General features: G+C 36.5%; 1 protein-coding gene across 7 annotated transcripts in view; it reads left to right on the top strand.

The window, feature by feature from the left end:
* HLTF (helicase like transcription factor) overlaps positions 1-17,757 on the top strand; it is a 47,676-nt gene extending 29,919 nt beyond the window's left edge. For 4 of the 7 annotated variants that reach the window (XM_019748829.2, XM_019748825.2, XM_019748828.2 and 1 more), the window contains 10 exons: positions 637-775; positions 1,425-1,560; positions 2,562-2,741; positions 5,856-5,980; positions 6,461-6,651; positions 9,302-9,427; positions 9,759-9,871; positions 10,210-10,390; positions 12,984-13,064; positions 15,503-17,757. In XM_019748829.2, coding sequence (XP_019604388.2) covers positions 637-775; positions 1,425-1,560; positions 2,562-2,741; positions 5,856-5,980; positions 6,461-6,651; positions 9,302-9,427; positions 9,759-9,871; positions 10,210-10,390; positions 12,984-13,064; positions 15,503-15,655 — 1,425 coding nt within the window. In that variant the 3' untranslated portion in view covers positions 15,656-17,757. The remainder of the gene's footprint in view (positions 1-636; positions 776-1,424; positions 1,561-2,561; positions 2,742-5,855; positions 5,981-6,460; positions 6,652-9,301; positions 9,428-9,758; positions 9,872-10,209; positions 10,391-12,983; positions 13,065-15,502) is intronic. The other 3 variants (XM_019748831.2, XM_019748827.2, XM_019748830.2) reach the window with 1 other exon arrangement.
* The last annotated feature ends 6,774 nt before the right edge of the window (positions 17,758-24,531 follow it).

Here is a 24,531-nt window from a genome sequence, read left to right on the forward strand (position 1 = left end):
TTTGTAAATGAATTCTGCTGTTTCAATATTCTAGAGTATTGTATTTTGTCACAATGATTTGATTGATTGTCTCAGTTTAAAAGTAAGCTTTTTTGTAGCTGAAATTCATGAGTTTCCCAAGTCATTTAGAAGTCTGACTGTTGTTTGCCTGTAATTCCAGTAAAGTTAAAATGTTTTTCAAAATACCTTATTGTCAAAATTCCAGTCTTCTGATAAGAATGTTAACTTTTACATAAAAGAAAGTATTTATGTTATATTCAAATAATTCTTATGATTGACAATTTTTATATTATCACTATGTTTCAGTCTGAGGCAGAGTAGCTCAGTATATTGAACCAAGGTCGCAGCAGAGAACTAACTACCCAGGTTTAAATGCTCCCTCTGCCACTTCCTAGCTGTGGTACTTTGAGCAACGTATTTCACACGTTGGTACTTCGGCTTTCTTATCTGTGAAATAAGAGTAAGAATACTTGGCACGCTTGTGAATATCCAGTAATTTAATGTATGTAGTTCTTAAAGCAGTGCCTACCACATAGTAAGTTGATACTGAGAATAACAACTCGTATTATTTGTCAAATTACATAAAGTACTATTTTACTTTCCTATGTTTTTAATTCCTATGAAACGTTTATTCAGACAAAAGGTGATAGTCCATTACATAGCCTAAGGTGGCTGAGAGTGATCCTGGATGAAGGACATGCCATCCGAAATCCAAATGCTCAGCAGACGAAAGCTGTACTTGATTTAGAAGCTGAAAGAAGATGGGTATTGACAGGTAATGATAGCATCATACTTTAAAAAAAATAATTCTGAGATATGTATCATTAAGTAAGTCAGTGAGGTAACTTTGTAAACTTCAAGTGTGTATAAAGTCTGTTCCAAAATTAGTCATAGAAGTCATTTAAAAATATTTTGACTTGTTCTTCATAATTGCCCACTATATGGCAACATTTGAATTACAGGTAATTTCTGGGACAACCACTAGAATTCTTCTTGAACCTTGGAGATTCATTAGACACTTTAATCCTCCAATCAGAATCTTTATTTACTTCCTATCTTGGAGCCTATCTTCTTTTTACTTAGAGGATGGGGAAGAGAATATAAACTCAAATCAGTTTTTTTTCCTTCTTGGTAGTGCTGCTGATTTAAAAATCAAACGTTCTTAATAAGGAGAAAGTTGAGTTTGCTGGGTCTGTGGTCTTTTTCTTTGTCAGTATGACAAACGAGAGCTAAAAATTAGAACACGAGTATGTTTTGAGGTTATGTATATGTTTAACAAGGGATTATAGTCACAGCTGTACAGTGAGTGAGTGGGTCTCGTACTGAGTGCCCATTTTCAACTATTGTGTCCTCTGCTTGGGCCAGATGGCCATCTGAGTGGATATTCTGGTTATAGACTTATAACAATTTCCTGTTACTTTTAGGTACTCCAATTCAGAATTCTTTAAAGGACTTGTGGTCTCTTCTTTCCTTTTTAAAACTTAAACCATTTATTGATCGAGAATGGTGGCATAGAACAATACAGCGTCCTGTCACAATGGGAGATGAAGGAGGACTTAGGTAAGCAATTTCATGATGACTGATTAATGGTAGCTACAGATAACTGTTAGCAGCTTGAACCAGTTGCCGCTTTCATTACTACCGTGTTTCCCCCAAAATAAGACCAGGTCTTATATTAAGGTTTGCTTCAAAAGACACATTAGGGCTTATGTTCAGGGAATGTTATCCTGAAAAATCATGCTAGGGCTTATTTTCCGGTTAGGTCTTATTTTCGGGGAAACATAGTTTAACTAGACTGTTGGCTTTCCTCTACAGAAAGTGTGTACAGCTTCATGCCTTTGACTCTCAGAACCTAGTTTGGGGAGAAAAAATTTCTTAACTATCCCTAAAACACAAACCCTCCTTTCCCATGATTTTGGTCAAACTGAAAGGAAAGGCAGAACTTTATGGTCTTCCTATGTAGCTCTTACCCCCCGCAACCACCATTAATAACTTAGGCAGTGACAGGAAAACGTTGTATGTTCTGAGAGTCCATTATGCACTGAATTTTCATAACTTACCTTGTATAGCTTATATAGTGGTAATTGAATGACGGAATGATGTACAGTGTGGCATCAATAAGAGCTTTATAAGAGAAAGTTGTTTCTGATGGAGACAGAAGTTGAGAACATAAATAAAATTCAACTTGGTGATTGCTGTTTTGTAAGGTATTAATCTAATGTGGTTTAAGTTTTTGTCTAGAGTATTGGTTTTCAGACAGAGGGCTTGGGATTCATTAGCAGGTTAGTGATTAGAACAAAAATGGGTAGAAGACCTTAAAGATCTAACTGTCTGACAGATGTTGAATTGAGGGTAAATTTCAATGCATTTGTTGCTATAATTTTCTATTTGTAGAATATGTATGTCATTATCAGATTGGATAAAACCTCACCTAAGAGATTTTTTAAAAATCCTTTACTAAGGTTATAAAACTTTAATAACTTAAAATAATCTTTTTTTCTTGTGAATCAACTTACACAGAAATATAAAGTTAATGTAATTATTTGTTTTATTTTGACTAGGCGTTTACAGTCGCTAATTAAAAATATTACACTTAGAAGAACAAAGACAAGCAAAATTAAAGGAAAACCTGTTTTGGAGTTACCAGAACGTAAAGTATTTATTCAGCACATTACACTTTCAGAAGAAGAGAGAAAGATTTATCAGTCTGTGAAAAATGAAGGCAGAGATACTATTGGAAGGTATGGAGAAAGAAAACCATTTTAGAAAATAATTTTTATTTTGTTTGTTTCCCAGTTAACTGAATAGTCTTTTTAAGATATGTTAGCGTTAAAGTCTGAAGTATACTGAAAGATAATTTGCTTCTTTAACTATATTTAAACTACTTTTTACAAATTAATACTTGAAGTGGATGAATTAATATCATAACTTACCAGGTAAGTAATTTCTTAAGTTAGGAAAAAAAATTAAAGTTTACATGAAATGGCAAGTTCTGAATTTCTAGTCAGATCACCTTGCTTGCTTCTCCATTCCTGGCTCTGTGTCGTGTGAGTAGATAAAAACATTGAGAGAAGTATATGTATAGAGAGAAAGTAGACCTATTAAGGCCCAAGACTTTGGGGACGGTCCACATTCAAGAAGTCAGAAAATAAAAGCCACTTGGAGGAGGTTCTATCTAGTTGAGAAGTATGAAGAAAGAGAAGCCTGTTACAGAATCCAGGCAAGACAACATCATCAAGATAGAGGAAATGGCCAGTAGTGTCACGTGGCGCAGGCAGTTAGAATAGGCCATTAAATTTGGTGATTTCAGAAGTTACCCGTGTAACTCTCAGAATAGTTTCACCAGAATAATGAGGTGGGTAGCCAAATTGTAGGACTAAGGGGATTGCAAAGAAGTAGCAGCTGTAGGGGTAGACCATTTTTCACAAACTTTGTGAAAGGAAGAAGAGTGAGACTGGTAGACGGGATCTATAGTTGGTTGCTGGATCAGTTCTGTGATAGTTTTATTTGAATGACTGTCTTAAAAGGAAGAGAACATGGAAGAGATTACAGATGCAAAAGAGATTAAAGCAAATTGGAGAAAAATGAAGCCTGAGTGGTGGTAAATAATATCGAGTACCATCAATGAAATATGAGATGGATATGTATGAGACAGAGGGGGAAGCTGAGGAAGGAATTACAGCAGTCATAAAAAGGTGTGGTTTTTAGCGGGGGAGAGAGACTTCATTCATGAACACACGTAGAAGTTAAGTCAGGATGACTTTCCACCAACACTTGGAAATCTGGGAATAGACGTTGAGGGAATAGATGAAAGGGATTGGGGTTAGGTAGGAGGTGAGAAAGTGTAGTCCAAGCCAGAGCATGTTTGAGGCGAATGCCCATAGGAACCAGAATGAGTCGGAGACAAGTGAAGGCAGAACAGGGCTGAGAAAACAGGGGAATCTTAAGAACTTCAGTGAGTTACAAAGTAGGTTTAATAGGAATTAGAGCTATTGAGAAGGATTGTCCTGAGCAAGAGTTTTCAAAGCAGAGATTTCAAAGCAAAGAGGCACAGAGCAGTTGGTAATTTGTATTGTGTCACACAGCTAGTGAATGACAGAGCTGGGATTTAAACTCAGGCGGTTTGGTTCCAGAGCTTATAAGTTTAGCCTTTATATTATATTGCCTATTCTTACATTCTTGAATATTTAGAAGTATTTGTTCCCATAGTGCTACTATTACTTAAAGCAGCAGATACATAATTATATCACTTACGATAGGTGAGGCAGTATTCTGCACGCTGTGCATCTATTAACTTCTGTAATACAACAGTCCTATTAGGTGTGTATTCTTGCTGTGCTACTGTTCTTACAGCTTAGGAAGCTCAAGACAGAGTTGAAGAAACCTGCCCAAGGTTTCATAGTTAAGTTGGCAGAATCAGGTTTGAACTCAGTCTAGTTCTAGAATCTGCTCTAACCATTAGGCTGAATTTCCTCTATTGCCTTAATACTTAAATATCAGATTAACTTGGTGTGTAATTTTGGATCACCCATTCTTCTTCAGAACCTGTATCATCATAGTTCTACTGTATTCTGTATTGAATGTTTCTGTGGAAAACCCTGATTTTATTTTACATTTTTCCTTAAAGTCCAGCAATTTGACCAGGACCTCTCTCTATTGATTTTTTTTTCTGTAATATGTACCATTTAAATCTGTGGCTTCTAGGCCTTCCCTCCGTCCCCCACTTTCCAGGGAAGTTTTCTTTAAATATTGTTTTCTGTTCCTTTATTTTATTTCTCTCTGCATATGTTAGATGTTCTTTGTCCATAGGTGGTATTTTATTCTGATCGTTTACATTTTTCTGTTTAATTTTGCTTTTCTCAATCCTGTGTTCCACATTCTTGCCATTTTGTATCAGTGGCAAGTCTCTTTTATACTGGTTTTAGTGTGGCTTTCATTTCTCTGATGGTTCACTTTCCTCTTTCACACTCTTGAGCCGTGCTAGCTCAGCTTTCATTTCTGTTGTTTTGCTGTACCTTTTCAAAGCTCTTTGTCTCTGCTTTAAGCTACTGGATTTTTTTTAGGAGGAATTGTTTTACTGAGTGGTATTAAATCATGGCAGTATCCTTGGTCATAATTTTTATCTGCTTTGTGGCTACATTTTTCTCATGAGTTTTCTTTTACTGCCATTTGTTCCTTCTTGCTCTTTGCTGATGATGACTTCTGTTTGAATGTCTTGAGTTCTTTCTGGACTAACTGTTATCAAGAGATTCTTATGTAGGGGTTGGGGTCTTAGCTGTGCCCCAGACTAGCAGGAAACATCCCTATCTAGTTAGGACTCAGGGTTACATGTGAGTTCTTTCAGGTTTTGCTTCTGCTGCTATAACAGAGACCAGAAGCTTTAAGAGTCCGTACAACATGGAATGCTGTGCCCATAGTTTTCTGAAAACAGGTCTGTGTGTTTACTTATTCAGCTTGCCTGCTTGCCTTCTTGGTGTAGAACTTGTCCAGGGAAGTTCAAACCACCAGTCATGTACCCTGGTTTTGTTTCTGCACTTGAGACGTTTTCCCCTCAGGGCGTGCCATCTGTTTTGAAGACCTGTACTCTAGAAGGTCTGTTCTGAGATCTGCAGTCATATCTTTTGGCATCTTCCTATCTGAGTTTAACTGCAATTGACAGCCATTTCTGATACATTTTGTTTTGTTACAAATCTTTCCTGGTTTCATTAAAGATAGAGTTTGCTTTTCTGTTTTTCATTCTTGTTTTGAGGTGATTTCCAGAGAAGAGAACAATGTCATTTTTATTTCACTGTTTTAGAATAGGAAATATTATTACAATATGTAACATTTTGTAATATTAACATTTTTACATTTAGGTATTTTAATGAAGGGACTGTCCTTGCACACTATGCAGATGTCCTGGGTCTTTTGCTTAGATTGCGGCAGATTTGTTGTCATACTCACCTCCTTACAAATGCAGTATCTTCCAGCGGTCCCTCAGGTAGGTAAATGTGATTGGTTTACACCATTATATTTGTTACAAATATTTAAATCAGAATGAGAAATTTTTCATATGGTTTAAATTTAGTTTGCTATTTGTCAAATAGACATTGCTTTTAGTGTAAGACTCAACTGGGAATATACCCAACAATCTCTTACCATTAAAAAAATGGGATATTATTGAGGTCTTCTAGAATTTCCACTAATAAATACACTTAGACGAAAGGTCAAATTGGATCTACCTTTTGTTCTGTGGTAGTGCATGCAGATCGTGTTATAATGATGCTTCTGTGTAAAGTATATTATGTGGGCTGGCTGCTATTTTAGCTTCTGAGTTTTTCTTAAAATTTCAAATTTAAATCATGCTTTGTGCCTATGGTAGAAAAGGACTAAAGATTATCCAAGCAAGACTTTTTCCTGTGTAAGGCAGATTAACTTGTCTAGTCACACGACAAATTTTGCTCTGAAATTAATTTTTCAGCTTTTTCTCTAGGAAACGATACACCTGAAGAACTACGGAAGACGTTAATAAGGAAGATGAAGTTAATTCTGAGCTCGGGGTCTGATGAAGAATGTGCAATTTGCTTGGATTCTCTAACGGTTCCTGTTATAACACACTGTGCACATGTCTTCTGTAAACCCTGTATTTGCCAAGTCATTCAGAATGAGCAGGTTGGTTTTACGCTTAGTGCAGATACCGTGTTTGTTACACTTAGTGCAGTCCTGAGTGGAGGGAAAACTCAAGTCCAGCGGACTAGAAAGAGTTTTGCACTTGGATTTGCTAATGTACCTTTCATGGTCAGTTATATCAGTGTTTTAAAAGGGGATATATTTCTTACAATTAAGCCCTTTTAACCTAAAAGGATACTATATTTTTGGATGTTTCACTGTCAATATGCTAGTTCTAATGTTGACATCATCGCTGTCCAATAAATAGATCAATAATGTGGGACACAAAGGTAATTTTAAATTGTCTAGTAGAAACATAAAGTTAACTCATATTTTTATTTCTTCAGTATAGCTAAAATATAAAAATTATTTTTTTTTCCTGTGGAAATGAGCTTTTATTACACCACCAGCCCTAGTGATTGAGGATCCCCTCAGCCAGTGAACCCCTCCTAGACTGGCAGGGGTCAGGGTCAGGGGCACAGGAAACGGCCCATGTTGTATGGCAGGGGCCTCATGAGTTGGGGCCACCTCCTCACTCATGCCCTTGCGGGGTCTCTGCTGCCTGCGGTGGGCGGGCACCTGAAATACCATGAGGGAGGCGAGGGGGAAAGAGGCTGGTGCCTGAGGGATACAAAAGGAGTCAGACCACAGCTGGAGGGTCCTGGCAGGAAGGCACGTCTGAGTGTGCAGCTTCAGTGTGTCCTGGAGCTGGGGCAAATCCCCTTTCCCAGCCCCTGTCCCCCACCCTTCCACTCCTCACTGCGGAGGAGGCGGTCCTCCACGTGGGGTGCGGGGGACCAGGGGTGTGTGGGCTGAGGCCCGGAGGGCAGGAAGACCCAGGTGCTTCGGCCAGAGACCAAACATTTGGGCACTCCTAGGGCAAGACTGGGGGAGCGGGTTACAGGGATTGCGACAATTTGGGGTCAGTGGCCTGGGAGCCCCAAAGATAGGTTGGGCTTTGCATTTTGGAAAATGGTGGCCTGTTTCGTTTGGAAGTTGCTGACAAGGCGATGGATGCTATGTCCTTGCTTTGGCCAGTCCTGTCCCCTCAGAAACAGCCTTTTGGCCATGCGTTCTTCCCAGAAATGTCCCTTTTCCTAGGAAAAGAATGTCTGGCTGAGGGAGCTGCTCTGGAAGGCAGAGCAGGGAGCCCAGCCCTGGGATGGAGGGTGGGGGGCCTGAAGCGCCTCCAGCCACCCCACAAAAGCCTTCCCTCCTGTGGAGATGGAGGCTGGGCCCCCAGGAGGCCCATCATCCATTGGGGCAGGTCACCTCTCTGGGGTTCTGTTTATAGGGTTCATCTGATGGTGGGGGTCACCTGAGGTGGAGTCCACGAGCCCACCGAGCAGTCAAGGGAGCTCATATCAGTGGCCCCTTTCCCGTGGAAAGGACAGGGAGGGACAGGATGCAGCCAAGTCACGTGCTGCTTGGAGCATTTAAACGGAAGAGAAGCGGCTCTGATGGTCCTCCACTGCCCACTCCCCAACGTCCATGGCCTCACGGCCCGCTGCCCGGTGCCCAGGGTCGGAGGGGCCGGGTCACAGTTGTAGTAAGCAGAGGCCGGCGTTAGCTGCTTGATGGCGCTGCGGCCAGGGGGCACGGGCTCCAAACTTCCATGCCCGCGGCGGCGGCAGGCAGGTTCCTGCAGGCAGTAGGCGCTGGCGGAGAAGACGCCGAATTGGAACCACAGTGGGCCCTGCGGATGCCAGGGTCACGGGCGCACTGCACCTCCTCCGGGGTGGTATACAAATTATTAATGAGATACTTCCTGTGATGTCTTTCAACTTAAATGTCCCAAATCCAATGGTATTATACACTTAAAGCACATCTAATTTGGCTTTGCCACGTTTCAAGGGCTTAATTGCTGCATGTGGCTGTTGGCTATGGTGTTGATTAAGGTAGGTCTAGATGCTTATGTAGGATAGAATTTTTTGAAGTGGAATCATCCTTTAAGCAGTCCTTCAACTGAGGTAGAATTTTTAAAAACATTTTTGATACAAAATATACATATAGAAAACGCACAAGTGATTGTGCAGCTCAGTGAATTATGAAGCAAGCACGGCAACGTAACTACTGTCTGCGGCTCCTTGTGCCCCTCCCGTCATTCCCCTTTGCCCTCTTCAAAGGTAACCTCACCGCACTGTCTTCTCACATTGTTTCAGTCTCAGAGTCCTTTTTATTATAATAGTATTTGGTCTGTAGTTATTTAAGAGATAATCTTATTTTAGTATCATGAAACCTGATAGGATATAAGGATCTAGACTAGCTTTACAAGCCAATAAGGAGGAAATTTTTTTTGCTTCTAAATAGTTCCAACTAGTGTGCTATATTGTAGTTAGGTTCAAGAAACTGTTACTCATGGTTTCTTTACTTGTCTGCAAAGAGTACAATATTCATTGTTTCAAGCTTTTGCTACAAGTCAAGATCACATACTTTTGCTCTTTTTTACCCAATCCCACTTTACCACGTTAGAACATGATATCTGCCTGAAGTTCAGTATGTACAGATTTATCTCAAATGGATGAATCTAATTAAAGGTTTAATAAATTGTTAGATATTAGAGAATTTACATTGCTTTTTAAAAATTTTAGACAAATTTGTGTTTCTGGTCCTCTGATAAGTGTCAGTCATACTTTGTTCTTTCTTAATATAGCCGCATGCTAAATGCCCTTTATGCAGAAATGATATACATGGAGATAATTTATTAGAATGTCCTCCAGAAGACTTGGCATGTGACACTGAGAAAAAGTCTAACACAGAATGGACATCCAGTTCAAAGGTAAATACAGATACACAAATATTTGAGTATTTGTTTTATACTTATATAAAGAAATACCATGTGTAAAAATAATTATATTTTTAATTCTGTCATTTGAATATTATACTCTGTTGATACTTATTGGCTTTTTATCTAGTGAATTTCAGAGGAAAGAGAAAGTTTTCAGATGATGATAGTATTCTTTTAGTCTTAATTTAAAAAAATTAGTGGTCTTTTTCCCATTTTAGGGAAATAACAAGGTGGCAGCAGGTTTCTCTTCATACTAAAAAAAAAATTGGATGTAGTTTGCCAATTCAAAATGGCATCTAATGGCTGTCCTATTTTTTTTCAGATTAATGCCTTAATGCATGCATTGATTGACTTAAGAAAGAAGAACCCCAACATAAAAAGTTTAGTTGTTTCTCAGTTTACGACGTTTCTGTCTTTAATAGAAACACCACTGAGGTAAGTTTAGCAGTGTTTCTCACTTTGAAAGGATTTTTATATAAGTGTTTTTTTTATTTGGATAGCAAGAAATATATATGCTTTACCAGTTTTACTCATTTCACTATCTAAAATAACAGTCGAGTCACAATGAATATTTTCTGGGAGTATGGGATTTTAAAGGTCAAGTTATGAAAATATCTGAAAATAATTGACTGTGGGGTCTGACATATTAGTAGACAGTTTGTAAATGTTTGTCAAAATAAAGGAGTGAAAGATTGGTTAGAGGAAGACACAGTAATTACTTAACATGCTTTGTAGTATAGGAAGCGTTACTTGTCTTTTGTCTCATCCATCAGAGCATCTGGATTTGTGTTTACTCGTTTGGATGGTTCAATGGCCCAAAAGAAAAGAGTTGAATCGATTCAGTGTTTTCAAAACACTGAAGCAGGATCTCCAACTATAATGCTTCTGTCCTTAAAAGCAGGAGGTGTTGGTTTGAATCTTTCTGCAGCTTCTCGAGTGTTTTTAATGGATCCAGTAAGTAGTTTTATAGACTTTGTGGTATGTTATTACTTCTTTTTTTTTAAAAAAAAGAAAGAACAGAAGCTATTTGGTTAATACCTTCATAGTTATAATTGTGAAAATTCATTAGGCAAGCTTTAGAAATAGATAACTTGTTAAATGTGTATCAAGGGCTTTCTCTTAAGTGCTTTCCATAATATGAAATGAAATTCTCATAAATCCCTCGGAGGTGGATCTTAGAATCCCTATTTTGCAGATGAGGAAACAAGCACAGAGAAGTAAATAACTTGCCCAACATCACACAGCTAGTAGTAACATGCAAACCAGGATCAGAGTCCTTATGTACTGCGCTTTTCTGCTTCTCTTCTAAATACAGAATAAGCTTCTATTAACTGTAATGTTTTAAGGGTAGTTGTTTCATTCTTTTTTCCGACATATGTATAATGAGATCTGCTTTGTGTCAGGGACTCTTACATGCCTTGGGAACCTGGTCTAAACAAGATACGAAAGTAGTACCTCATGGTGCTAATGGTTTCAAGCTTTAATGTGCAAAAGAATTAGGTGAATGTAATTTCTGGCCTCTTGTCCCAGAGGTTGAGGCGTCTGGAATAAAACACAGGAGGCTCCATTTTTATATAGATCATAGGTGATTCAGGTACAAGTGGTCAGCATCACAGGTTTAGAAACAAGACAATGGAATGTTTGGGGTGGGTTTTTGTGTCTGCTACGTGCTGTCACTCATGGTTGTGTAATACAGGCCTGGGGTACGGTGGGAGCTAAACTTTAACTGTGCTCACCAAAGTCTGTGACCTGGAGCTGCACCCACGTAGCAGCCCTTTTTTGTGATTGTACAAGGGAGCTGCTTTGGGCAGGAGGCACTCTCGACTAACTCAGTCTGGAATTTGCTTTGGGTCCTGCTTGGCTAGAGACTACCCTGAGCTGTTCTGTGCATTCACAGGTTTAAGACTTGTTGTTTTAGCTTATTGTCTAACAGAAAATTTATAACAAAGACATTTTACTGAGACACAAATTTGAGTAATTCTGGTTAGGCTAACCTTGATGCCTGTACCTGTTTTGTGGCTTTTTCCCTCCCCTGAGGGTAATTTTCCGAGTAAGATTACAACCAGAGCCATGTGTCGGTATTCCGGGGTTTCACGTTACTGTCACGGATGGCCGTGGGCTGTTGTCTTTTCTTGCCTTGCTTGGTTCTGTGGATGTAATAGTTTTAAATCTTTGCTGGAGTTTAGCATTATATGGTTATTATAAAAAATAGTCATTGTCACCACAGATAGTTACATGCTCACTAACCTGATGAAAATCCTAGAAGCTGATTTTTGGAACAGATTCCCAAATGATTTTCTTCTTTGGTTATAATCTTAGTACTTGATAAGTGTGTGTTAATACCAAATAAAGTAATTTAGTTAATATTATAAAGTTGACCAGAGACTAAAACTCTTTATCATAGTTTAAAAAAACATATAGAATGTTTTAGCAATTTTGTAGTAAGTTGTTTGAATATTTCGAGCTTTCACATATTGTTTCTAACTTTAAAACAAAAGCTAGGTCCCAGAATAATAAGATTCAATAAGAAAAATTTGCTTTTGAAAGTCTTTTACAGTGTTGTATAAGAGTTAAAATTTATTTTGATGTTCCATTATGAGTTTTGCTTCTTTCATCACTCGTGTGAGAATGGGAGCTATCAGTTTCATACTATCATGAGATAGATTTGACTCCTGTCGTCATGCTAGATTGCCAGCTCACCATAAGGTTCCTAGAAAAATACAGACAACAGAAAGGAACATTTTACCTGGATTCTTGGTGTAATGGTTTCAAAATGTGTCCAATTGTGAAAAGCAAAATAGTCACAGAATAATGACTATCAGTCAGTATTAGAAAATCATAAGCTGAGTATGTCCTAAATCTAACATATATCAAAAATAACCCAAAACTCAAATTATAGCAAGTTAATGTTAATAGTAAAATCTGTTTTTCCCTTGGTCTCAAGGGGACTTGAAAAAGAAAGAAGAAAATAACAGCCTAAATATAAATTATACTATAAACTTACCTACATATGGGTTTATAATTTTGTTTCTATTTCCAGGTGGTACTTTGCTGTATAAATGTTCCTTTTCTACAAAACACCCTGTTTTCAGCTTCAAGAAGCATCCCATAGTTTAAATTTAAAATTTAACAATCCTACCCTGACAGTTTATATTATTTCAAAATCACTTGACTCTTCTTTCTAGAGTGAAGAACTCTATCTTTTTGCTTATTCTTCCCTTTCATTGCTTCATTGTTTTATTCTTTACTTTAAGACTATTCCTGTGATTAATGCCTATGTTAGTTAGATAATGTTACTTTTTTTTATTATTAAACTTTATTGGGGTGACAATGGTTAGTAAAGTTACATAGGTTTCAAGTGTACAATTCTGTAATACATCATCTATATATCACATTGTGTGTTCACCACCCAGAGTCAGTTCTCCTTCCATCACCATATGTTTGCTCCCTTTTACCAGCATCTATTACCCTCCCCCTCCCACCGTCTGGTAAACACTAAACTATTGTCTGTGTCTATGAGTTTTTGTTTCTTTGTTTGTCTTGTTAGGCCTGGAATCCAGCTGCTGAAGATCAGTGCTTTGACAGATGCCATAGACTTGGCCAGAAGCAAGAGGTTATCATCACAAAAGTGAGTTTTTTAAGCCATCTCGTTTAAAATTAAGTTGATAAGGGTTTTTAAGTTATAAAGACTGAAATAAAATTATGCAGAGCAAAATATGATCACCTTTATTCTCATTTTCAGAGGAGACCATCAATAGTTTAACATATGATATTCAGAGTCCCTCTATTTTTACATACATTCATGCTTATGTGTACGTCCCTCTTTTTAAAAATTTCATTTAAGGTAAATGGGATCATACTTTATTATTCTGCAACATGTTTCCCCCTTAACAGTATATATTGGATTCTACCATATAAATATATTTAGACCAAACCTTTTTTTCCCTATTGTGGTAAAATGGACATACCATAATAATTAAAATGTTTAAAAAGTATTTTTAAGTGTACAGTGCAGTGGTAGTAAGTCCATTCACACTGTTGTGTAGTCACGACCACCATCCATCTCCGGAACTTTTTCATCTCACACTGAAACTCTGTGCCCATTGAACAATAACTCACCATTCCTGCCTTTCCCTAGTCCTGGCAACCGCCCTTCTTCTACTTCCTGTCTCTGTGAATTTGACTACTCTGCAAGCCCATTCTTTTTAACACCTGCACATAGATACATCATAATTTATTTAACATGCCCAATTTATTTGCTAATAAAAACAGTGCCATAGTGAGCATTATATTGCATGCATCTTTGTTTTTATACACAAGTATTTCTTCAGGGTAGCTTACGAAAACTAGAATTCTGAATTTAGAATTGTTATTAGATAACTGCCAAGTTTTCGAAATAGGCTTAATGATGTATGAGAAGGATCTTACTTATGCTTCTGTGATGGTCAGAAAAGTGCAGCCTATAATAACTGGCATTTACCTAAGACCTTAAGCATATTTCACATATCTGTTGTCTGTGAATTGCTTATTTATTCCTTTTGCCTACTTTTCAAAAAGTAGAGTTTCAAAAAGTACTCCTTTTACATATTCTGACTTTAAATGTTTTATTATGTATATTGGAATGGTTTATCCCAGGCTCTTGCTTATCTTTGAACTTTATGTACTTTTTGTCGTGAGAAGGTTTTAAAATTTTTATGATTTGAAACGTGTCAGCCTTTTTCTTTATATCATCTGGATTTTAAGGTCTTACTTAGAACAGAAAGCTTTATCTTCATGTTTTAAAAACAAATACCCTGTATTTCTGATTCTTTTGAAATATTTTGTCTTTTATGATTCATGATATGGTTCTAATTTTCTTTTTTCAAATGAAGAACCATTTGTGTCATCACCATTTTTTTTGAAAAGTCCATCCTTTTTTTCTTCTTTAAAATGTCACTTTTATCATAAACCATTATATGGGACGTTTATGGGCTCTGTTCCATTGATCTCTTTTCCTATTCCCAGGAGAAGATTACTGTTGTAATTACTATGGTTTTATAAAGTATGCTTTGATATCTAGTAGAGCAAAATGCTCTCATTTCCCTTATTTTTGAAAATTGTATTGGTCCATTATTATTATTTACTCTTGAATTGAACTTTGGATTTAGGTTACCAAACTTTATTTAAGAAATCTTATTTGGGATTTATTGAATTTATAATTGAAAACTGTCTTCTTTATAAATAAGTAGTGTTTCTATATAGGAACTTAGTCTCTCTCCATTTATTTAGGTCTTTTATGTATTTCAGTAACGTTTTATAACACAACTTTCGATTTTACAGTAACTGGAGCCTCTTACACAGTATTGAATAGCACTGTGGTGGTCATCATTCTTGACTTGTTACTATTTGTGTTGGGAATGCTTTGTTTTACATTAAGTATGTTGTTCTTGCAAGTTTCTAGTAGATACCCTTTATAAGGTTGAGGACATATATTTTTGGTTAATGACGATTTTCTTTTATTGGGAATAAATGTTAAATTTTATCAAATGCGTCTTAAGCATCTGTTGAGATGATCACTTTTCTTCTCTTTTGTTTTTTAATGTTATGAATAATACCAGATAAAGGCTCATTCTTACATTTCTGGGAAAATCTCAGTTCGCTTTTTAAATATAACGATAAATTTATTTTGCTTGTATTCCAATTGCAGAGTTGCCTATAAAGTTTGCTTTTTTGTGTGTTGTTCTTACCTGATAATGGGGTTTTAGAGATGTAACTTATGTCCTTATGGCTATATTTTTTATAGAAGAAAACCATATTGATGAGGGAAGTCACTGTTCATCTCTAGTTATTATTTCAAGTTCTAAATATTCTCACTCTATGTTCAGGAAGGAAGGGAGCTAAATGGTTTCTAGCAGATTATGGACCATTTTTGAAAGCTACATAAAATTATAATAGAAAGCAGATTCCTTTATAGTAGATCAACGTTTTCATTGTCTCAAATTTTCATTTTTTTACACTAAAGATTTTTAAAGATTATGACCTAAAAAGTACTTAACCAATTTAACTTTTTTTTTTTCCTTTTTAAAGTTTATTGTAAAGGACTCTGTTGAAGAAAATATGCTGAAAATACAAAACACAAAGAGAGAACTTGCAGCTGGAGCCTTTGGAACTAAAAAAACAAATGCTAACGAAATGAAACAAGCTAAAATTAATGAAATCAAAACTTTAATTGATTTATAATTTGTGGGATTTTGGTAAGGTTAGTTTGATCAGATATATACAGAAGTCTTGGAAATGAGAAAAGTACAGTTTTAGAAATGAGATCTAGTGAGTATGTCTTCTAAATGGGGCATATTTTATATCAGTGAAGACGTATTACTGATACATAATCTCTTCTATATATAAACCTATTTTTAATGATACTTCAAATAGCAATAAGTTCCGTTTATACTGTGGCCTAAAATAATTTTTTGAGAAAAAAAGTTACTTTGTTATTCAACTTTTCATAGTATCTCTGCTGAGTATTTTCATATATCTTCCAAGTACTCAGCTTTTTCATATTTCAAATACGGTCAAATCTTTTATACTTTTGACCAAGTAAAGAGTTGTTTTCTACGTTGGACACATTTGGTTTTTCACCAAAGCCTCCCATTTGTGATGCAGTGGATTTAATAGTCCTTATAAATGATTAATATATACACAGACTATACAAGAGATTGATTTTATTGGACTTCCAAAACCATATTTGCATTCCAGAACCAAACCTTAACACGAAAGACCAAAGTCCAGGTTAGTAAGTTGTGTTTTTTCCCCCAGTTTCATTGAGATACAATTTACATAAGTGATTTGCAATTTTATGTTCATGAAAAAAATGAGGGACTATGTTAGAGCACTGTTTTCTCCATTTTAATCTGGTGGTAGTATTATTCATTTTTAAATGTCACTCAATGTGTTAGTGTGTAAATACAGTCTGTGGGGCTGAGAGAGAACCAATTCTACCCAATTTAATTTGAATATTTAAATTATGGAATTGCTGAATAGATATTTCTATATAGAGATAATTTTTATTTATGTAGGGTTTTTTTTAAATAACTTTATAAATTTTTATAATTCAGAAGACTACTATATGTGAGAGGTATGATATCTGGATGGAAGTTGGACTGGATGATCTCCAAAATCATTTTAACTCTCAAAGACATGTTAATCCTGAATGGAAGCATTTCTTTGTTATTATGTTTAGAATCAGAATTCGATTTTGGACCTTCAGTAATTCATCCTTACATCTGTCTATAGAATTAATCATCTTTTTGTTACTTTTTTAATAATCAAACAGTAGTTGCCACAGAATTCTAGATGATTCAGTCATATTTAAAACAAATAAGCTGTAATTTAGCAATCAGGTTAGGTAGTCAATGGTGTTTTTTCCTTAAGGGAATTTTTTAAAGAAGAGATTAGTTACTGTAACAGGAGAAGCTTTATGTTTGATGATACAGACTTAAGAGCATCTTATATTTTACTTACAAGTGTTAGAAATGACTTGACGGAAAGCTAGGAGATTGGAAGGAATGTTGTGTGTGCTGGGGCACACGTCTAAGGTATGGGCTAAGCCTGTCAACAGCTCAGCCCTCCGCTCCCTGTGCCCTGTCTCTTGCTCCAAGGAAACTGGGTGAGATGGCAAGAATCTCTTCGGCAGCAGGTGAGGCAGAGAGGGCGATGAAAAGGACCAGCAGAGCTTTCTGCAGGGATGAGTGTGGAATAATAACGCGGGGTCAGTCCACTAGCATTAGGAGCAACGGGGTAGTTCTTTACCTTGTAGGACTAGTGTTATGCGAAAAACCAGGTTGATCAGAGTCTCGTGAAATGCAGTATGTAGGTTCTCTGTATACCAGTACTCCAGAGAGATTGAGTATAAAGTTTTCAGCAAAAAAGCAACGCAACCTACTCTTCTTGCTTACAAAGGTAAAGCTTTGCAAACTCCCTGGAAAGGTGAAGACTTTGCTTGCTTCTTTACCGAAACATTTACAGACTTGTGTTTTTAAACACATTTATAATGATAAATTTGGCAAGTCAATTTAAAAAAAAACCTTTGTTTTTGTACAGTTATATTAAGTGGCATTAAATAAAAAACAACAAATTTAATTCATCCTACGAAAATGTATAAACCACTAGATTGAAAAGTTCACATTATGCTATGCTGTTAATTCTGTTTCATTATTATGTAGAATAATAGCATTAGAAATATCTTGAAGACATTGTATTCCCACTTGTTGTTCAAACTGAATTTTGTGGTTCAAACTGGATTTTGTTTTAAATTTAAAATTAATAAAGGTTTCAAAAATGTAGTAGCTTCCTCAGTGCCATAATTTTAATGACTTTTTCTTCAAAGAAAATCTAATCTTTCATAAATGTCACACTTCTATGAAGGTATCTATATTACATGTGTATATTACATGTCTGCATTATATAAATACTTGATTTTTACTGACAGTACATGAAAACTACTATGAGTAACAATAATTTACTCATATTCCTACCACCTTTTTTATTTTGCTCAATTTAACTGGTTGAATTTCTTCTTTAAAAATTAGAGTGTATATAGTTTTAAATTTTATGTTAAATGTCTTGATCTTTTAAAACATTGGTTCCAATTATTTTATTTCTCATCAGCCAGAAAAAAAGTTGTGATAATACCTATCTGTAGTGGTGTTACTAGATAACACACACTCTGCGCTGTAGATTTTGCCCTAATTACAGCTCTAGGATTGGAAATAGTTAATCAAGAAAATAACCTTCTGTTTATTATCAGTGAGTACCAATGAAATTATCCTTAGACAGTGTTTTTTCTTTTGTTTTGTTTTTTTGTTTTGTTAGGGGATGTCAAAGGCACTGGTGTATTTTTTCTTAATTTTGTTTATAGTACTTGCCAAAGGTTCATTCATAAGAATTTGGAAGGTTCATTAAAAGCATGATGACAAGTTTTATGTTTCGCTTATTAACAAGAACTTAAATACTTAAGTATATTAACTTTAAAATATGTGAAAAATATATAATGGATAGCTTTCCCTCATTTAATTCATCAGTAAGTAGATAATAACCTTCCTTACAAGTTGTGAATTCTGGAATTTGGTATCTCATTTGTGTGGTCCTTCTGAATAAAAAGAGCCAGAATACTAGTAGCTGTGAATGATGACCAGGGTGCTTCCCTGCAGCGATGTCCACTTCAAAGGGAAAACTGGTTGATTAGAAACCCACTGAAGCAGACACAGTGTTTTCTTTCAGGTTAATGTTACTGTGTGGGAATAAGGGAGAGCAGTCTTCTACACAAACCCATGCCACTTGACTCTTTTTAAAGGGTAAATGGTTTCTTATTCCCAATCAGATCTTTTGATGGTTAAAAAGGGGTATCTTTTTCTCCCTGTTCCAGCTCGCTGCCCAACATTCAAGAAATATTCTGACAAAACTAATTTCTACTTTTAAATATATAAATTGATTTCTACGTGACAGTACAATTTTAATAACGTGTAATTTAATGTATGTGGCACAGGTCATCTCCATTAACCTGAACCAAGTATTCAAAAGTTTATGTAGTAACTAGGCTACATTGGGACTCTACATTTAGAAGGAGGGCAGATGTCAAAATGATTTTTTAGACTGGTGGATAAAACAAATTCTAGGATATGTCTGCATATTTGAATAGACTAGATTATTCCCACAGGGTATGTGATCAGAAGTGATACTAAGAGTCATCAGACATAGTACATATATTGTTAAATGTGTTCTATTTAATAAAGTAGAGATATGGACTAATGTTTTAGGAAGGTTTTCATTAAGTATGTTGTCTCCAGCATTCTGGTTTATTAAAAATAAAGGCAGATAAAATTAATCAGGATACAGCTTCCTGAATGCTTAGCTAATTTTCTCTCTTTGTTAGGGGAAGGGAGGGCTATTCCCTAATAGTACATGTATGTTTTTTAAAAAAATTTGCACTGGTATCAATGTGTTGATAAAGAAAAGATAAATAGTTCATTAAGAAATGGTCTTAGTGAAGGAGACTTAACATGCTTCTGGCAAATACAGGTATAAGTAAGAAGAATTAAGATAAACATTCACCTTATGTATGAATCAGGGGTCTTGATCCAGCAAGGAGCTTATCTCCAAAAGCATGGATGTGACCTCTGTGTAGGCAAATTTGTCGTATAGCAAAAGGATAGTGATATACTGTTCATGGAATAAAAAATAAGGATATATTGATCACCTCCACAAATGTATGTTCTTGTCATCTGAATTACTGTTGCCTTTTTATACAACTTACTAGGTAACCCTTGGTAAAAATTTTGCAGTGTAATTGTACAGCTCCTCATGGAAAAGTTAATACTTCCCCTTAATTAAAGTGTATCCTTAGATGAGGGAAGGAAAAGAAATGTTAGCCTAGTTCAGTGACTTTCCAGCCTCATAACCCGATAGTTTCATGCACATTACGCTATTTTCTATGGTGAACCTGTCACTCTTTCAGATTCTAACAGTTAATAGCTTTCACTGACTACTTATTTAAAATAAGAAATTATGTCAACTTTTTCACTTTAGAGTCTGCTCTCTTAAGCCTTGTAAAAAATAAGGAACAAAAGGTAGTAAAACAGAACATTAATACCAAGTGATCTTTGATTCCTCCCCCCAGTTTAATCCTTTGATATCTTCTCAGTCATTAAAAAAAAGAGGCTTTGAATCTTGTGATCCCTTCTGATACAGGTGGAGAGCTTCAAAATACACTTAATTATTTGAATTGTATATTGCATGGCCGTAACAAGGCAGTATTAGTTCTCTGAAAACTAGTTTCTGTTCATCTCAACCAGAAGTCAAAAAGGGTTCTGACCAGCTAAATAATAGCCTTCAGTAAATCTACAGAGGGTGCCAAACAATGTATACACACTTTAAGAAAGGAAGAAACAATTAAAATTGCAGTAATATATACTGGTAACAAACGATGAACACAAGTTGTGTATACATTTTTTGGCACCCCCGGTATATACTTGACCCAGTGGAAAAGGACTAGCATCTGAAGGCCCTATTATTGAACATTTGACTTTTTTCCTATTTTTTTCTAGGCAAACGGTTAGAAGTGGTAACTGATAGACTGGACAGCAGGAAAGAAACCTCAAAAACTTAAACGTGAGCATAGACTAAATACAACAGAAGAGCTGGGCTTAGTATAGGTGTGAGCGGTCCTCACCCCTAGGGATATCACAGCATGGTCATGTAAGTTTGGCCTCTTCTGGGACAATAACACGACTGAAAACAGGATAATTCTACATAGGCTCGTAAGATACAAAGTCTATACCGTAAGTCCTCACTTGACATTGTTGATAGGTTCTGCGGTTTAAACAAATGATGTGTAACGAAACCAGTTTTACCACTGGGGGCTGACAGAAACGAGTTAGGTTCCTGCAGTTAGGTTCCTGCGGCTCCTCATCAACACGATACTGAAACTACCTGCTGTGTGTTGTGAAGCTGAATCTCATCTAAGCCAAAACTCGCAACTTAATTTCTACCCATGGATTTTCTTATCCATTTGTTTTTATGCTACAATTTCAGGCAGCCTATTTAGGAAAGCTTGTAAAAGGCTTAGTACGAGGTGCTTCCCTAGTCCTATTTCAAGGCCACTGTCCTTCCCTACATGGCAAGCAGCATGAAAGCCTTCCCGTTACCATGTTACTCCCCAGGTTTCTGGCATTTGTATTTCTGGTTATATACAAAGGTTTCTCTGATGTTATTGTCTCTTGACCATACATTTTTTTTTAACGCAGAGCTTTAATCGCTTTGGAATTAGAGAATACAAAAATGGAATCAAAGTCTTTGCAAATTTTCTATCTTATTCTCTGGTTATCTGCAAGGTGAGCACACTGTATGTACATCATAGGATTCATAGAACGGAGATGTAAATACCTAATAAATACCGGGGTGGGGGGCAAAAAAATGTACACAAGTGGACACTTGGGTCAGTGTTGCTCAAGCAGCAGTTTGCCATAATCAGAAGTATCTGGACACTGATGGAACCACTTTGAGCACCTCTTGTAATTGCAGAAGTGAAACATGACTTGTATTCATCTTTTGTTATCAGTATATATTGAGTATTACAATTTTAATACAGCTTTCCTTTCTTAAAGTGTGTGTACATTTTTTTGGCACCCTATGTATTTTTTGCTTTTTTACGGATTGGTTTTACTTAGAGGAGACTGAATTTTTGCATCTGAAACTCAGAGAAATCAGTTATCAGATAACGTACCCAAGTAAAAGTAGATTGTAACCCATTTTTGTATTTGTAATGATAAGCAGAGAAAAAAAGCAAACTATGGCAGACTATTTAAGGACCAGGCAGGTCTTAACTTAGCTTAATGCCCCAAGTCTCAGTGATATTAAAAAAGTAAGCACTACACAATTGTATTTACAGATGTTATTTGTAGTAATGTTTGCTATGTCACTCAAGGAGCTGAGACTGTGGTAAACCCTTCACTAATTAGAGGTTGGGTCCCCTGCTATGTAATGACCACCTTGGCTCTTCTATACATCTTTTGCTAAAACCTGACTCCCTGTTGTATTTAGTATAAATTTTTCCTTAATGTATCGCGTGGTTCTCACTGTCACTTGGGTCAGAGTCCCTTGGAGTGTGGATACTTACTTGGAGTGGAGAGACTGTGGCCTCAGCAAAGACATACTGAATCAGAATCTATAGTGATGAGGCCCAAGAAACTACTTATAATCAAGTCTGGTGTTTTCAGGAGCTGCCAGGTAGAGACTCAGTTGTTTAAGCCCCTAATGTTCAATTACTCCTTTTTCCTCACTTTTCACATCCAATCCATCAGCAACTTCACTGCCTTCCCTGGTGAAAGGTATGCTGCATTACCGTTGTCCCTTCCCAGGGCCACTACAATACACTGGCCCTCCCATCAGCTTTTGTCTTCAAGCTATTTTCCACCAGTGGCAAAAGTAGTGTTCTTAAAATGTAAATCGTAAAGGTAAGACAATTAGACCAACTTTAAGAATAACTGCAAGGGACTGAAACAAAAACTACCATGTTTCCCCGAAAATAAGACCTAGCCGGACAATCAGCTCTAATGCATCTTTTGGAGCAAAAATTAATATAAGACCTTTATTTTACTATAAGACCGGGTCTTATATTAATTTTTGCTCCAAAAGATGCATTAGAGCTGATTGTCTGGCTAGGTCTTATTTTCAGAGAAACACGGTATAGTAAAATGTATTAATACACAATGAGACTATAACAAAAGCCCCATAAAACCACCTTGGCCATCTTTGGAGGATGCTAGGAAACCAATTCTTTGTTATCCTTCCTTTTTTATAGAAATGTAACCTCGGGATTACCAAATTATTGATGAATGGAAATATATAGAAATAGTTCAGCTAATGAATGAGAGTATCACCATTTTGAAATCCCTAATGAGATAATGATCTCATCTAGGTAATGATTATCAGTAGCAGTTAATATAAGAAGGTAACCACAGGTGTGGAAGTAGCTAACACCACTATTAAGTATTGCCCCCAAAATCTGCCTCAGTAGAATACAGGAAAACATGTCAAATTGCAATCAGCAAAATGCAGAATGTGGGAGACTACAGAACAAATAATCTGGTTTCTTCAATATATAAATTGCAAGGAAACAACCACGAACAAAAAGGGAGGGTAAGGAAACAGAAGATTCTACCAGAGATGTATCAAATTGCACTTAAAGACCTTACTTGGATCCTGATAAGAACAAAATGGAAATAAAACACAAAATAATGGAGGACATTTGGAATTAATAGATTTTTGGTGTGATAATTTTCTGAAGTCCTTATGTTTGTTTTAAAGATATATATGGAGATATTTCACATGAAATTTTTTATGTGGGATTTGCTTCCAAATAGTCTACTGGGGGAAGAGTTGGGGACATAGATGAGAAACAATTGTTGAACCTTGCTTTTGTGTGCACCTCTCCATTCTCATTAATAAAGTTAGATATAAATGACATGACTGAAACCTCATCTGCTATTGATTTAGAATCCGAAGGCCGTACCTGGGCCTGTGAAGCCACTGCCTGCCTCTCCATTCTGTCTAGGGGTCCTTTACTTCCACCAAGTTCTTGCTGCCCCAGGCCTCTGCACACACAGTTCCTTCCCTTTGAAGGGAAGTTCTTCCTTCCCCTCTGGCTGCCTTGGAGCCTCTCTTTCTGGCGTAACCAGCATCTTGTAGGTCTTTCCTGACCACCCTGGACTTAGATCGTGCCTGTTAATGTTGTCAGTGTACTTTCGCATAAGTTATAATTATATCTGTTAGTTTCTTTTTTTGGTCTGTGTTTCCTACTAGAATATAAGGAGCTATGTCTGTCCTGTATTTCTAATGCCTGGTCCATGTGTGATATAGTAGGTACTTAATAAGTGCTTGTTGAATGAATTGTGTTCTGTCTTAAATGTGATTGTGAGTTCAAACTGTTTGATGTGAAACTAAGTTGACTGGGTAGATGTTATTTCTGGAATAAGCTCAAGTAGTTCCTTGAAACCAGACATATATCTTTATGACAACTGGGATTGTGAAAGCAACATAGGGCTGAAATGAACTCTGAAATTTACATAGACTGTCCAGAAATAGTACATAGATTGTCCACTTGTGTGACCTGTATATTTCATTAATGACATTAACTTCTGTTTAGCCATATGTCTCTATGCATTGAATGCTCACTGGAAGAGTTTAGCTCGTACCCCAGTACTGAGATCCCTGGACTAGGAGTATCTCTCTGAAGAGGTCTTTGTACCACAGCACCTGACACACGGAGGCACTTCAACTGCTGCATGTACTTGAAGATCACAGCAACTCATTCTCCACTAGTCCAATTAATTGTAGCTCATTTTATCTTCAGAAATCATTTATCATTTAATATTTTAGTTTTAGGTAATCTTCAGATTCTTCTTGAGCTCTTGTGTTAGCCAGCCTCTGTGGGGCGGGGGCAGGATTGCACAGCCCCGCGTACTCATGCACACCCGCACTGAATAGGGCTGGCCTATATAACCAACAGGATATTGTGGGAATAAAAGAAGGTGACCTTGAAGGTTAGGTCATAAAAGCCA

The sequence above is a fragment of the Rhinolophus sinicus genome, linkage group LG01 (assembly GCF_036562045.2).
Source record: "Rhinolophus sinicus isolate RSC01 linkage group LG01, ASM3656204v1, whole genome shotgun sequence".
Taxonomy (NCBI): Eukaryota; Metazoa; Chordata; class Mammalia; order Chiroptera; family Rhinolophidae; genus Rhinolophus; species Rhinolophus sinicus.